At 43.7% G+C, this 15,228-nt stretch overlaps 1 protein-coding gene across 1 annotated transcript in view; it reads right to left on the bottom strand.

Moving 5' to 3' along the window:
- Window positions 1-6,757, bottom strand: part of LOC138292019 (C-type lectin domain family 2 member B-like) — a 41,183-nt gene extending 34,426 nt beyond the window's left edge. The window contains exon 1 of the mRNA XM_069230333.1: window positions 5,731-6,757. Within this exon, the coding sequence (XP_069086434.1) occupies window positions 5,731-5,869 (139 nt within the window). The 5' untranslated portion in view covers window positions 5,870-6,757. The remainder of the gene's footprint in view (window positions 1-5,730) is intronic.
- Between the last annotated feature and the right edge of the window lie 8,471 nt (window positions 6,758-15,228).

Genomic DNA, 15,228 nt, shown 5'->3' with positions numbered 1-15,228 from the left:
AACATAAAGTGACTGCATTCCTGTAACTCTCACGGAAAAAGAATCCATTACTGTACATTGTGTCACATAGTCACCTGTAGTGCGGATACCATGAAAATGTTACTAAAAACAATATTTAAAAAGTATTGCGGTGCTTTCCTTTGGGCTTTCAGAGAAATCTGGACTCCATTTTGTGCCCCTGTAACAACATATCATTTCAAACAGTCCTCATGCTTTCTGACGCTGCTAGTCCGGGTTGGATTTCCACAGCACTGCAGGTTGACGGGTTTGGGGCTGGGGAGAGGAGGGACGCTAGATAAGGTGATCCACATATCGCCACAGCCCCAGAGTGGATGTTAATGTGGTCTGCGGCTCTGCAATCCGATGGGCCTCACCCTGCTATCTTTCTGACGTTGCCATCCTAAATTATGGAAATAAAGAGGCGCCCGTGGCTCCTCGGGGCTACTAAGGTTTGATACAGGCTTCCTGCAATGCTGGAAGGCCATGGACGAACATGGGGGGTCTTTCTCTTTCACAGCAGCTGGGTGACCTCTTCTCCTGGGGTGTGGCACGCCTCAGAAGAAACCCTTGAGGTCCGTAGGTAGCTCGGTTGATTAACTACCCTACCAGGAAAGCTCGACTCTGTTGTGTGCAGTCCTGCATCCCTTCCCAGCAGTCAGTGCACTTCCCCTTGTTAGACTGTGCAGCAACACTTCCATCAGGACTCTTGGCCCAGATGTAGTCCCTAATCTACAGGAGCACAAAGGTTAGGAAGACCCTCTGGAACTCGGTATTTCCTCAAATGAACTAGGGCACAACTCCTTCATTGGTCATGAGAAATCATAGAACATAGTGCTGCTCAGGAAAGCTTTTATAAATGTCAGAGCTGGCCAACTAAGCTGGTGCACTCTTCACTATTTGGGGGACCCCTCCATTCAAAGGGTGAAATGGCTGCACGCTGCATGATCAACTTATGCATGGGTCCTTGGAAAGTAGGAACTTCCTCTAGGTTTGAAACGTTCCCAGTTAACTTTGCTTACTAACCCCAGACAGCAAGCCATACCACTTGCAGATTAAGATTTAGGCAGATAAAAGTGAAAGTGCTGGGAGCTACTCTGGCAGAGTAATGAAGCAGCTAACAATGGATCAAGGAACAGAACACCCCCACCTGCAGGAAGATACTGGGGAGTAGGAGAAGGGAAGGCAAATTGGAGGCTCTTAGGTCAGCAGAGAACTCAGGAGCAACACAAAGTCGGGCATCATTTCAGGTTGGCACAAATCCACGGAGTCTAGTAAGCTGGGGCAGGCAGGCACACAGACCTCACAATCAACTCTACACACAAGCATGCATGTGTACATGTGCCTTCCACCTATCCCCTGCACAGATGAACGTGAAAGACTCCGGTTTAGGTAGACTGACGGACCTTTTACACTAGAGAAGCTGGTAGGCATCGGCTCCTGATTTAGGTAGAAGGGCCTATCCGTTATCTTATCATAACAAGTTGCCACCATAGCCAGTACCTCAATTCCACGGTAAAGAGGCCAGCAGGCACTCTCTTAAAGAGGGAGCACTATGGGTGTCCACGATCACTTTAGAGAGCTGCTCTGAGGTCTTGGTCGAGATAACAGGGAGGCCCAACCACGACTTCACAGTTCACAGGATTATTGGGCTTTCTGGAAGAAAACTAAAAAAAAAACAGTCACATACGACGTCAGCATGCTCTCCGGAGCAATGCAGGGGACTTTCTATGCCAACAAAATTCACATACATAGTTGGTGGTTAGCCTAAAAATCTACCAAGGACATGCCCTTCCTCGACCTACAGTGGATACTCCCGATCTACAGTTATGTGAGGAGGCAGCTTTTGGCCATGTAAAGAGTGCAAACCCACCACTTTGTAAACAGGGGCTCTGGGCACAGAGGGAAACTATAGTGCAACAAGGAAGTATGAACATGGAAAGAGGACAGAGAAGGGAGTGATGGGGAGGCACACGGACAACTGAAGTCGGGCAGGGAATCAGACGGAAAATTAAGGGTGGGTGCAGACAGGCAATCAAGAAAGACAACAGAAGGTGTGGGGTAGGGAGGAAGCATGTTCTTTCATTGAATGCTTAACCAAAAGGAAAAAAAGTAGCACCTGAAAAGGGAACATTGAAAAGACAAGTAATTGGTCCATGCTGCAGTAGAAGGACAAACACCAAAAGAGGAAAGGAAGCCCAAGGAATTGAGGAATAAGAAGTGAGCAAATGAGAGTGACAACAAAGCCAGCCAATGGTACATACTGGGCGGCCTATAAGGCCAATGTAAGCTTGCCATATATCTTGTAACATGCGCTGTCTTAGGTGAGACTTAAAAACCCTAGAAAACTAGGATGCAGGGATCTTAGAAGTTCAGAAACATTAACTGACACATGTTAAGTGCAAGTAGCTCAACCCATCCAGCCTTACTTTGAATTAGGTCCTGCACTAATAATGAATCAGAACTACAACTAGTGGAGGTTGGACATTACCTCTTCTCGCCTCTGAACCCAAGAATTATCCTTACCTCCCTTTACCTCTACACATGCCAAACCTTAAAATGATCCTTACCTCTTTTCACCTACGCCGACATATTAACCTTAAATTTACCCTTACGTCCTTTTTACCACTACCTAGGCCTAAACCATAAAATTACCCTTACCTTCTCTTACTTCCACTAAACCCTAAAATTACCTCTACCCCCTTTTACCTCTACCCACCCCTTTACCCTAAAATCACTCTTACTCACCCCTAAACTTCAAACTCCAACTCCAAGATTTCACGTACCTCCCCTTCTCTCTACCTGCACACAAACTATGTTTTTAAATGACACAAAAGTATGTTATTTTGAAGGAAATACTTACCTGTGTGGTAAAGTACTGCTGATAAAGGTGCAAATACTTTCTGTGCTGTACTTAATTGTGTGGTAAAGGTAATTTGTGGTAAAGGATGCATGGTAGAGGCTGATTGCCCTGGTGGAACACCAAGCAAGAAATCTAGTCTGGATGGGCTAATCACACTTGACAACAGTCAATCCATTGATAACAACCGTACATTCTTCTCCCACACCCCCAAGTCTGGGAATGTGGCAAGGGTGAAGCCACAAGTAGGGTTATCAGCTATGTCGTGGTCACCAAGTCTGGCTTTTTGTTTTACAACTCACTGTCAAAAAGCAGTGCAAATGTCAGAAATCACCAATTCGTTAAACGGAATCACCTAGAATTTATGTCGATATGATCTGGGGGCTTTACTATATTGCTTCCTGGGCTTTCTTGTAGGGCATTACATGGCTCTCAAGTGTCAGCCGATCCACCCACTTCCCTTCAAATTCCCAAGTTGTGCGTACTCCTGTACCAACACACCCAAGTATGATGTGTAACACGGAATGCACAGCTCTAACTGAACCCCTTGTTGACTGCCATGCCATAAGGCATGTGCACCGCATCTTCCCACCGAGACTTCCCTTGAGAGACAGAGCGTACCTGCTTCCATTTTTCAGCTCTCATAGGTTTTTAAATGGCAGCACAACAAAACTGCTCGAGTGCTTCTGGGAGCTGTTGTCCTCCAGGACAATGTTGAGCTCAGCCCCATCACTTAGTTTGTCAAGGTCCTACCTCTCCCTTTTTCAGTAGAGGAGATTGAGAACTCTCTATCCAAAAGCTTGTCCTTTTGACCCGGGCAAAAATAATTACAAACTACGGCCCAAATTTAAGAAGGCCTAGCGCCACATTAGCGTATTTTTTTAATGCTAATGTGTTGTTAGGCTTACAAAATTGCTGCACCATATCTACAAAGTGGCGCAATGTATGCATTGCACCACTTTGTGACAATCTGCGCCACATGTATGCAAAGGGAGAGTTCCGGCACAAGGAGGCCCGCAAAAATTATGCAATGAAATCTACAAGATTTAATTGTGCCATTTTTGGCGTCATTTTTCACGCCTGCTAAAAGCAGGTGTTAAAAGGACACACCCATCGTAATCGTTGGGCCTCCTTTCACTTTGCTCCACTAGCATCAAAACTTTGGCTGCCAGTGGAGCAAAGCGCCACAATGGTGTCAACATTTTTTATGCTACTTTTCCTAATACCGCCATGGTGTGCCTTATCATAAATACATTGCACACATGGTGGCATTAGGGGGGCGCAAGATAAGTGGTGCTTCATCGGATGCAGGGCCACTTTTCTTAATTCAGCCCTACGTTTCCATTACATTCAACTACATACCCCAGAAAGAAGACTAAGGCACTGGGCGCTATGACACAAACAAGGAAACAGACTTCTGACTGCCACTCACAGGGGAGACACTGAAGTTACATGAGGAAGGATGAGAGGGAGATGGAAGGAACACATGGTTGGGGGAAAACAACACAAAGGACGTGGGTCAAGGAAGGAACAACAAGGGGAGAGAATGAGGGCACGTGTGGGGGGGAAGCACATGTGCGACGGAGAGCAATATGGAGTGCAGAGGGGAGAGAAGTACTCAAGGGAGGCAGCTCGAAAACATGCACTCATGGAGTGCTTAATGCAGAAGAAAAAAGTAGGACCTCGTTTATGGGGATTCCGTGTAGGGCAGCACAGTAAGTTATCTTGCTGCACTGCCCTACACCAAAGTGAAAGAGCAGGAATGCACCCTATTTATGCAATGCAGTGCATTCCGATCATTTCCACCTGCACTGGTGCCGTTTTGGCAGCCTAACTCCAAGGAAGCCAAGGGGAACCTTCCTGCACAAAAACCTTCCTAATAGGCGTTTTCCTGTTTCCATATGTGCTGCAGATGGCATAGGCGGGACAAACACATGATTGACAACCTGGGATATGAATAAGAAGCAGACAAATGAGAGTGAAATGAAAGCCAACTATGATAAGCAATGGGCAGGTTCCAGGCCCTCTATATTCCTGGTGAGCCAACGAGGGCTAGATTTACATCCCAAAAGAGATGCAAACCTGTACAAAACATTTTTTGTTGGATTTACTTTCCAGCACAAATCTTGTATTGCGCTGGAAGGTTGCCTAAAAGTAATGCAAAGAAGTGCTTTGCACTGCTTTGCATTACTCTACGTCAACATGGGTTACCTGGGTGGTTCATGGGCGTTCCTGTAGTACCAACAATGCTTTTTGATGAAAAGCCGATCTACTAACTATAGTAAACAAGGTTTTGCACCAAAAAATAATGCCACTTTGAAGCGGGCGTTAAAAGGAGAAATACTTTTATTTCTCCTCTCTTTTCCAACTTTGCATATGTGCTCTACTGTACAGCACACTTACAAAGTGGGAAAAGTTTTACAGTTTGTCTAGGCATAGTAATTTGTACTGAAAGGGTAACATTCCAGTACACAACTCATGGTAGACTCACGCAGACACCCTCGTACGATGGTGCAAAGTTGTGAGGTGGCATTCAGCAGCCTGATTATGTGCAGTTGCTGGGGAGAGGTGAGGGGGGTGTCATAGTGTTGTATTTTTGGTGCTTTTCTCCTCTCTCCCTCTCACACAATTCAGCACAGCAACTTCGAGTGCAGCGCTGCGGCTGCGTTGTGTGAGAGTTTTGTAAAGCAGGAGCAATATGTCTTGCAACAGACAGAGCATGCGCTGTTTAGTAGTCTCAGCCTAAAATGAAAAATGACACGGAAACTTATATGGTAAATAATCATGCTCACAACAAAATCCCTTTGATTTATTTTTTGCACACTCCAAAAACGGAGGCTATCAGTTATTAGGGGAAGTAAGAAGGTACTCACCACATGTAGGCGCCAGTTTCTCACAGTCTCCATCCTGGGCGTGCAGCATGCCGCTAGAAGCCAGGGTTCTCTTGGAGCCTTGGAGCAGTTTTTCATTTCCTGTAGCCTGTCCTAGGCTGCTGGCATGGGTGGCCGCCATGGCTCTTCCCCTACCCTTAGTAATGCCTTCCTCTCCCTTCTTGAGGTGTGTGCTGGCCCTCTCTCAGCGTTCGCAGTCTTTGTAGGGCTTTTTATATATGAATTACGTGTGTAAGGTCAACTCAGAGCAATTTAGCTCAAACGACTGGCTTTGTTGCTTCAGATTCAACTCGACGGGCGGCCTCGGTATTTTGCTTGCTGTTCACACCTCCTCCCGTCTGTTTCCGCTATTGTTTCAGTGAGTTCTGGGTTCTATTTATTTTTCCACCCTCCGTCTACTCCTTCCTCTGGCGACCTTCCGCTTCGTCTTTGCTGTGTCTCGCCAACGGGTCCTCGTCAGATAGACAAGAGGTTTCGCAGTTCGGTCTGTTTGGCCGGTTCTCTATCACCGGTGCCCTGCCGGTCGGCGCAGGACGCTTCCTTGCTACGGCTGTACGGTTTGTGGCTTCTCAGCGCCTTTTCCTCTCTTCCAGCTTGTGTCAGAGATATCCGTCGGCCATTCTGGCCCAGGTTAGGCTCCCATTAACGCCCTTCGCCAGCAGGGAAATCCGAGAACGAACCTCCTGGAGGAAGAGAGGTGGGCAGCGCGGACCCATCGGAGGGGTCTTGGGCCGATAAGATAACTGCCTCCGGCCCCTCTCTGGTCACCAAAGAGTAGGGGAGACAAGGAGACGTGAAGAAGTTGGCGTCAGTTGACCTTTTTGCAAACTAGGGCTGGTTCTAGATATGCCTAGTTTAACTCCAAAACGGGGATACCGGATTTCTTCTTGTAAGTAGCAGAGGCTGATCCGCGTTTATAAAACGTTTCCTTACATAAAGGGTTCTTGCTCCGACCTTGAAATTCGCAAAGAGGAAGCAAGCACCCTCCGTCTGCACCCTAAACGTCAAAATCCTCTCTCTGAGAAACAGATTAAGCACGCACACCTTTGGAGGAGTGGCCGAGGTGAGGTGACTGCTGAGCTGTCGAATCAGAATACGACAAAATGTCACCTCATATGATACTGGAATCTCCCTCTGTGGGTCAGTCATAGACTGAAACAACACTCGTGGACTGAGAATAGTAAACTGGCGATGCAGGATTGGCTTTTAAATGACAGTGCCTCCTCAGTCAATGATAGGTTTAGGTATTCATTAAGTCATCATGCATGGCCCTGTCACTCAGCATTCAGTTATTCGTTCATTCATCCACCCACTACCCAATTCTTGCATGCATCCACTTGCACAACCACAATAAACTCGCACATAAACTCAACAACATATACAAGTTGAATTAAACGAATATAGGTAGAAAAAGAAAACATGCTGAAGCCTAAACACGGCTGATAGCGCGCAAACCCACAACTCATTTGTTTTTCCCTGGGCGAGTTGTTTATCTTGGACTGGGAGCGGTGTAGACGCGTTATTGACTTCTGTGCTCACAAATTGACTCGTCTGCCTTCGAAATAACTGGAAAAAGCCTTGTCATGCGAACGAAACGGACCCCGAAGAGGACAGACAGACGATCTCAAGTTTAAAATGAATCAAAGGACAAGTCAACATTTCTTTAAATTAAATGAGAATAAAGTCAAAGTGCTAAACTCATAACCAGAAAGTTCTAAACTCAGGAGAGATCAGAACAAAAATGACAAGAGATTCACCTTCTAATAGTCGGTAAAAGACGACTCCTTTTCTCCCAAAGATCACAATCATTTATAGTATTCTAGACAAAAGATCCGTAGAAGCACAGTATTAGTACATGGGTTCTAATGCTTTTGCTCAATAGAAATCAAGTAAGAGAAACATTTCCAATAGAATACATTCAAGGTTATTCTCACAATTACACTACATGGAATTTGCGTTTACACCAGATAGTACAAGAGGACACATTCGTTACATAGTATGTTATTCTGTTCTATTCTATGTAGATTTATAGAGCGCATGGCTACCCTTGGGCATCCCAGCACATCATGGACTACACCAGGTTTAGTTAACAAACAACCAAGTTTTCAGGGATTTCCTAAACATCGGTTCATTGTCCATGAGCCGCAATATATGAGAGAGGGTGTTCCAGAGTTTTGCCACATTGTAGCTGAAAGAACGCCCTCCACTTCTCGCTCTTCGTATAATAGGGACTGTGGCCAGTCTAGCATTGGTGGACATAAGGGCTCTTCTAGGGGTATAAGATGAAATCAAAGGTCCAATGATAGAATGGCCTTTGGTTAGAAATCCCTATGTGCAATGCATAGGGCTTTAAATTTGACCCTCTGCTCCACTGGTAGTCAATGGAGAGTGGTGAAGGCCTGCCAGGCTGAGTTGTGTCTGTGGAGGTTGAGCTAGGTTTGGACTATGGCATTCTGCACAACTTGGAGCTTTTTAGTTACAGCTTTTGGCGCTCCCACTTATAGCTGGTTCCCATAGTCTAGATGGGGGAGAATTATTGCCTGGACTACAAGCTTTCTGGAAAGGAAGGGGAGCAGGTGTAAGATTTGGCAACACATTCTAAGGATGCCACAACAGCTGGCTGAAAGTTTAGTTGTCTGAACTTCCATTGATAAAGATTTGTCCAGCCATACCGCTACACTTTTGATAACCATCTTGAGGGCTGGGGTGCGCCCATGGAAATCTGGCCAGCCTAGCCTCAATTGGAGGTTAAAGTTGTTGAGAAATATCATAAACTCAGTCTTAAATCCATTTAATTTGAGGCAAGACTTGACAATCCAGCTTGCTACTTTCTTCAGGCGAGGTCCCAATGAGACAGATTGACAATCCTGTCCAGGGTGAGGGAAAACACCAGTTGGGTGTCATCAACATATGATACAATGGATATACCAAATGGCAACACCAAATGAGCGAGGAGGCACAAATATAGATTGAAAAATGTAGGGCCCAGTGACAAACACAGTGGTACTCCACACTTCAGCGGGAAGCTATCTGATAAACAGGATCTATCAAAGACCTGAAAAGTCCTGTCCTTCAGAAAGGAGAAGAGCTAATTTTGTGCAAGTCCGGTGACTCCTGCCCTATTGGTTCTTTCAATGAGGATGTCATGATTTACAGTGTCGAATGATGCACCCAGGTCGAGAAGTAGGATGGCCGCTGTACCTCCTCAATCAAGCAGCATTTTTGATTCTTCTACTGCCACCAAGAGTGCGGTTTCTGTGCTGTGTTTAGGCGAATCCCTGTCTGGGTAATGCAGGACATTGTTTACTTACAAAAAGTTAGAAAGGGATTGATGTACATGCTTTTTTTAAAACCTTACTTAGTCCAGGAAGTAGCGTGATGGGCCCATAGTTTCCAGGACAGAGGGCATCTAAGTTGGGTTATTTCAAGAGAGCTTTTACCATGTCATGTTTCCATAGGGGTGGGGGGGAGTCCTATTCCCTTCATGAGTGAAAAATTGACCAGTTTAAGCATTGTTGTGAAGGAGAGTTCAGCTGTTTTGGAGAGAATGTGCAGTGGGACAGGGTCAAGTGGACATCTGGATTTGACTCTGCTAAATAAGGTCACAAAGCTTTACGGAGTCAGATTGGGGAAGTCTGTGAGACTGCATTCTTCCATTTCCTGCTTATCATTAATTGGAGGAGGGCCAAAGTATTTGTCTAACTCGTGAAATGTTGAATGCATGTCAGTGATTTTTTAAAGAAAAAATATTGCCAGTTCATTACAGTGAGTTTGAGCAGGTTCAAGGGAGGAGGTGTCTGAAGTAGGCTCCAATAGCGATTTCACAATCTTGAACATTTCTTGCGGGGAATTAGACACGCCGTTGATTTTTGTTTCGCTATATGCTGATTGGGCATTTTTAATTTCAGGGGCAATATCTCTGCAAGGATTCTCAATATTGTAGTTTACTTGGTTCCCCATAGTTTTTCCTCCATTTCCTTTCAGTTTTTCTCATATTTTTTTTAGAAGCCAGTGCTACGGGGTATACCAAGGGGCAGATTTCTTCTTAGTGCTTCAGTTGAAGTTTATGTATGGATAATTAGGTCCTACGATTCTTGATCCATTGAGTGACCTTGTTGTTCGCCACTAGGAGATCCAAGCCCAAGTTGGATCTCATTATTCAGTCTGAGATAGCTAAACTCGACATTGGAAAGGATGCTGTTTGTGTAAAATAGTCAGTGAAGCTTTTAGCATGCTCTGTGAAGTCTGGTAAATGTTTATTCCAGCAGAGAATTAAATGGCAAGGTAATCACTTGGTGTAGTACGATGTCACTTTAAAGATGGATGACAAATGCTAAGTTATTCTGATTCACATAAAGTAGTATTACTTCAGTTTGCAAAAATAGAATTCTAGATGTTGACTTCATCAGCTTCATCTATAGTGATTCCCAAATCATCACACTTTATTCAAAATATCACTGAACAGTCGTCATTAGCTTTGGACTCTTTTGTTTATATCCATCCATTTCCTTCGTCTCTGCATATTCATCACTTTGCATCTCGTCTACTTTGACTTCTGCTCTCTTTCTCCCACTCCTTGCCGACACCTTCTTTATCCTACAGGCCAGCTCGCATGCTGCACCAATTAATATAACCAGTAGGGGATTTAAAAGCAATTTTAGTATTCCTCTACACACACTTCATAGTCATTCACCTACTTTGGTAAATCCCTTCCCTGTAGAACTAAATATAGTTCTATCCCTTCTCAGGCACCTGTTTCTTTTATGCAATTAGCTCACCAGTGGTATTACTTATGTTAGCAATATAGCTGTTAATCTGGTTATCTATTTTAGGAATTTAAGCACAGCACTGCCTAGCGCATATTTCCTTGCAAACTCCCCCTTCCTTTGCAAGAAGCGTGTCAAATGCAAGACAGTTTTGAATTATTGAGTCTCTCATTGCCAGCAATTCTTTGTTAGTAACGGTTGAAGCACCTGCAGTAGTTGTAGCTAATCTACTAAAGGCAACAATTTTCTAACCTTTACATCATTTAGTGCTGCTCCCTGACTCACTGAGGGAATGATTGCACTGAAGATATCACGAGGATCTGTCTGAAACTTTTGCTTACTCCTCCTTAAGCACCGGTCACATTTTCTATCTATATAATTTGTGTGATATATTTTTGGAAAACTAAAGCTGCATAAGAGCTTGCTACCTAATTGTGCGGCAACTGAAAGTATGCTGCTTTGCCACACATATAATAAATGCCTTTACAGCTTACTTCAAGCTCTACAAACACTCTACCTTTTGCCAGATAGTTATGGTCACATTCACTTCAAACTACATCTGTGACTGTCTTGTTGCATTCTCGTCTTTACACAATGCGTAAAGTGACTTTCTTAGATAGGTTTGGATTAAACTTTGGGTATAAATTATTTTCCTTATTCTCCTCTTGACTTTCTCTTGGTTTCAGTACAATTTTTTTACTCACCTTTTCATCTTCCTCTCTAATCCTCTCATTCATCTAATCTACAAAAACTATTTAACTTTGGCTAAGTTTACACATTAATTCAAGCGAGTCAGCATTAGGTTTGCTTTAGTTAGCGGGGTGAAAAATGACATCATATACTTACTCATGTCGCTTATAAGCCCTTGAAAATTGGTTAGCATGTTTTGCTGCCCAAATATACATATTCAAACCATTTGACCCAGGGACATTCTCTAAGGGACATGCATAATTAGGATAAAACATCTTGATTGGACACTGATGATAGAATAAATTAAAACATACAGAACAGGAAAAGGTGTATGAATGGGGCAAATGAAAATACAAAGTGCCTTCTGCGCCTGAAAATATAAAATCATGGCACACGTAACAGTAATTCATTTTCATAAGCTTACCATATTCAGCAAACATTTGGAAATAAACAGTGTAATCATAAACACTTCCAGTTTGTGGGACATGAGAACTTCTACGTACATGCATCTCTCGATTACCAACAATTGTTTTGTTCACATTAACTACATTTGGTGAAGCATTTCTCTCCAAGAGATAGAAATATCCAACATCCATCCAACTATAGATACTACTACGGCAACCACTAAAACTACATGGGCAATTTTACATTATTTAAGCTCCATGTTAATCTCGCACTAGATCAATCGAAGTACCTTCTTGTATTATTTGCTGCTTGTTAGTCCTTATTCCTACCCTATGGTCTCTATCTTATCCCGCAATCTGCTTTGACAATTCCCTGTATCAGCACAATGCCTACAGGTTCTATAGTTCTTTTATTGTTACCCTTGCCTTGCTAATTCATTTCTTGACTTTTATCAGAGTTTGTCAGAAGGTCTGAGAATTCTTGCTCAAGTCATGGAGGCTCGTCAGTGTCAGTCAAACAGTCCTTTTTCGCAAGGTAAGTCCAATCAGGACCAGTGTATTTTCTATTGAGTTTTCTTTATCTCTTTGGTCTTTTTTTCCTTAACTGTTCTAAATTGTCATCACTGATTTCCCTTAGTCTTTGGTCTTCAGGTTCCTTGTCATTTGTTTCTAGTCTCTTTTCCTTAGACAGCACCTTCTTCTATCTACATACAGACTTTGTCCACTTTTCTTCAAACTACACTCGCCCTTCGGTGGTACTGGATATCACTGGCTCAGGAGACAAAAGCTTATCCTCAGAGGCCTGAGCTTCCTCTGACGCTTCTCCAATTCCATTCTCCACTCCTGAAGAACTCCCTTCACTTCATTCCATTTCAGTTCTCCAGGTGTCTCCAGATTCCCACTTTATCTGAAGTCTCAGTCTCTGACCTGTGCCCACTGCTCTTGCTGAGGATTCTGCTTTCTCAGGATGTTCTCAATCTGATCATGTCTCTGGCGTGTAAGGTTGAAGATCTTCTGGCCGACCCTCCTTCATCTTCTGATGCTTCAGAAACTATGAATTGAGGTGGACTTGAGGAATTAGTTGATTTGGCTCCCCTTCTCCCTCTTTCCTCCTTGCTCTCTTCAGATGTGAAGCTTGAATCTAGTTAGTCATGCACTTCTAGCATAAATTCTCAGCCATGATCCAGAAAGGGGGATTATACCAGTATCTATCAAAAGTCTGAACCATTCCAGCTTGATCAACATGGGTTGGGTCATGCATGCGTTTCACCATTGTGGGCAACATCTAATCTAACAGGATTGGTTTTCCCTCTCCTAACACCCAAACTGGCATCATTTATGCAACCCACCCTTTCCCCTTTTCAAGTTTAGGGACTTTATGTTGCACCTCCCTTAGCTCATTATTGGTCTGTTCTGTGCTCAACAACATATTTGAAACAAGCCGTTTCTCCCTCTGCACTGAATGCTTAGTCTAATTTAAATGTGTTAGACTCAAGGGCACAATATTGAGCAACTTAATCTACATACTGATTCCCTCTATTGATAAAGTCTTTGGCACACTTGACGATGGCTATCTCTCTTGGCAATTGGAATGCATTTAGTAAATTTGTGACATACAGCCCTTTCCTAGTGGGGGAGCCCGAAAATGTCAGAAATCCTATCTTTGACCACAGCTGCCCAAAATCATGAACCACTCCAAACACATACTGGCTCTCTGTGTAAATGGTGACTCTCAATCTATCAGAAGTGCAAAAAGCTCTAGTAAGGGCAATCAGTTCTGCTACATGGGCAGAGGTTACATGGCACTATTAGGAAGCTTCTACAACTGCACCTAGGGTACATACAGTGTAGGCTGCTCTTAACTTGACATGTCTGTCTCTAAGGCAAAAGCTGTTAACAAACAGTGTATAATCAGAGTCGATCAGGGACAAATCCAATATGCCCAGTCGCAGCTTGGTGCACAGTTTTGTCACATGAATGCAGCTATGGTCAAAAACACATTCAGTGTTTTCATCCATTGAGCGCATGAGGGTAGTGGGGTTGAGGACAATACATCTCCTCAATAACATCCCTACTGCAGTCAAGCTGTTTCACTCATAGCAGGTTACCGACTATTGGTCAGATGCTATGTGCACGTTTTGGTCAAGAGAATCTCTATGGAATGTGGTACCATAACAATCGGGGTGACCCATCGCAATATGCTCAGTTTGTTGGACACCTATGCTAACCACAGTAACTACTTTGATAACCCATGTAACTCTGCAGCTAGTTAGTCTAGGGTGGCTGATAGATATGCCACTGGTTGCTTATCCTCACCATGGGTCTGTGTGAACACATACAATGCACACCCATCTCATTCATGACAGAACAATCTGAGTTCTTTATTGTAGTCTGTTTTTTCAAGGGTGGGAGCCATACATAGTAAATTTTTGAGCTTCTGGAATGCTCCCTCACTTTCATAATCCTTTGTACCATGTCATTCATATCGGTGTGCATGAGCCACTGTAAGGGCTTCATCACAAGGGAGTAATTGGGAATCCGTTGTCAACAATGTCCAACCATTCCCAAGAATATCCACACTTCTCTCTGAGTGGTTGGAAAGTTCATTTTCAGAACAGTTTCAATGCGTTCATGGGACACTCTCTTTGCTTCCTTCTCAATCTGATGTCCCAGGTATCCGACGTCTCTCTGGCAGGACTCTACTATCTCTAGGGAAACCATGTTCTTGTTCTTAGCAAGCGGGTTGGGCAGGGCAATTGTGTCATGTCTGCAAGTCTCTTTTGTCATTGACTCTACCAAGACGTAATCAATGTACTGGACTAAAGTGGAGCTATACTGCAACTGCAAGATCTCCAGATTTTTCTTTAAAATCTGATTGAAGTATGAAGAAATTTCTGTATACCCTTGAGGAGTGCTATACCACACAACAGTTCTATCTTGGAATCTGAAAGCATAGAGATACTGCCTTTCTTTGTACAATGGGATGGAATAAAAAATGCCTGGCATAAGTCAATGACTATGAATCACTCTGCTTCTGAGGAAATTTGGATAGCAAGGGAAACATTTTTTTTTAGATACTTTACTACCCTCCACTTCTTATTATCTTTCTGCAATGTCATGATCAGAAAGCTACATGGACTTCTGATGACCTCTCTCAAGATGCTCTGCTTTATTATGTTCTCAATGATTGGGGTTATGCCTGCTTTGGCCTCTGGAGTCAGTGTGAAGGGTTGGGTCTGAGGGAGAACTGCATCAGATCTAAGAGTAATTTTTAGGGGTTTTGTATTCTTAATCAAAGTTTTTAAGCATAGGATTAGCACAGTGCGATCCACGCCGAGCTAAAAAGGGACAAAGGGGAATATTTATGAGCTCCATGCACCACCAGAGCGTCACTTTTCTTGATGCTTTGGCAGTGCAGACCACAAAATCATATCTATAGACCACGCAAAGCCAGCTTGCGTGGCTTTGAATGGTTTCATAGATATGGAGTTTGGCAAGGCACCACAAGTCGCTGCATTGCCTTACTCTGCTCCAGGGAGGCATTCCAGCAGTGTTGCAGTGGGTTTTCCCAAGCAACACCCATGGATTTTGACACATCCCCTGATTTACAAGAGCCTGTA

This window comes from Pleurodeles waltl, chromosome 4_2, assembly GCF_031143425.1.
Source record: "Pleurodeles waltl isolate 20211129_DDA chromosome 4_2, aPleWal1.hap1.20221129, whole genome shotgun sequence".
NCBI lineage: Eukaryota > Metazoa > Chordata > Amphibia > Caudata > Salamandridae > Pleurodeles > Pleurodeles waltl.
This window is presented reverse-complemented; position numbering and strand designations above follow the sequence as displayed.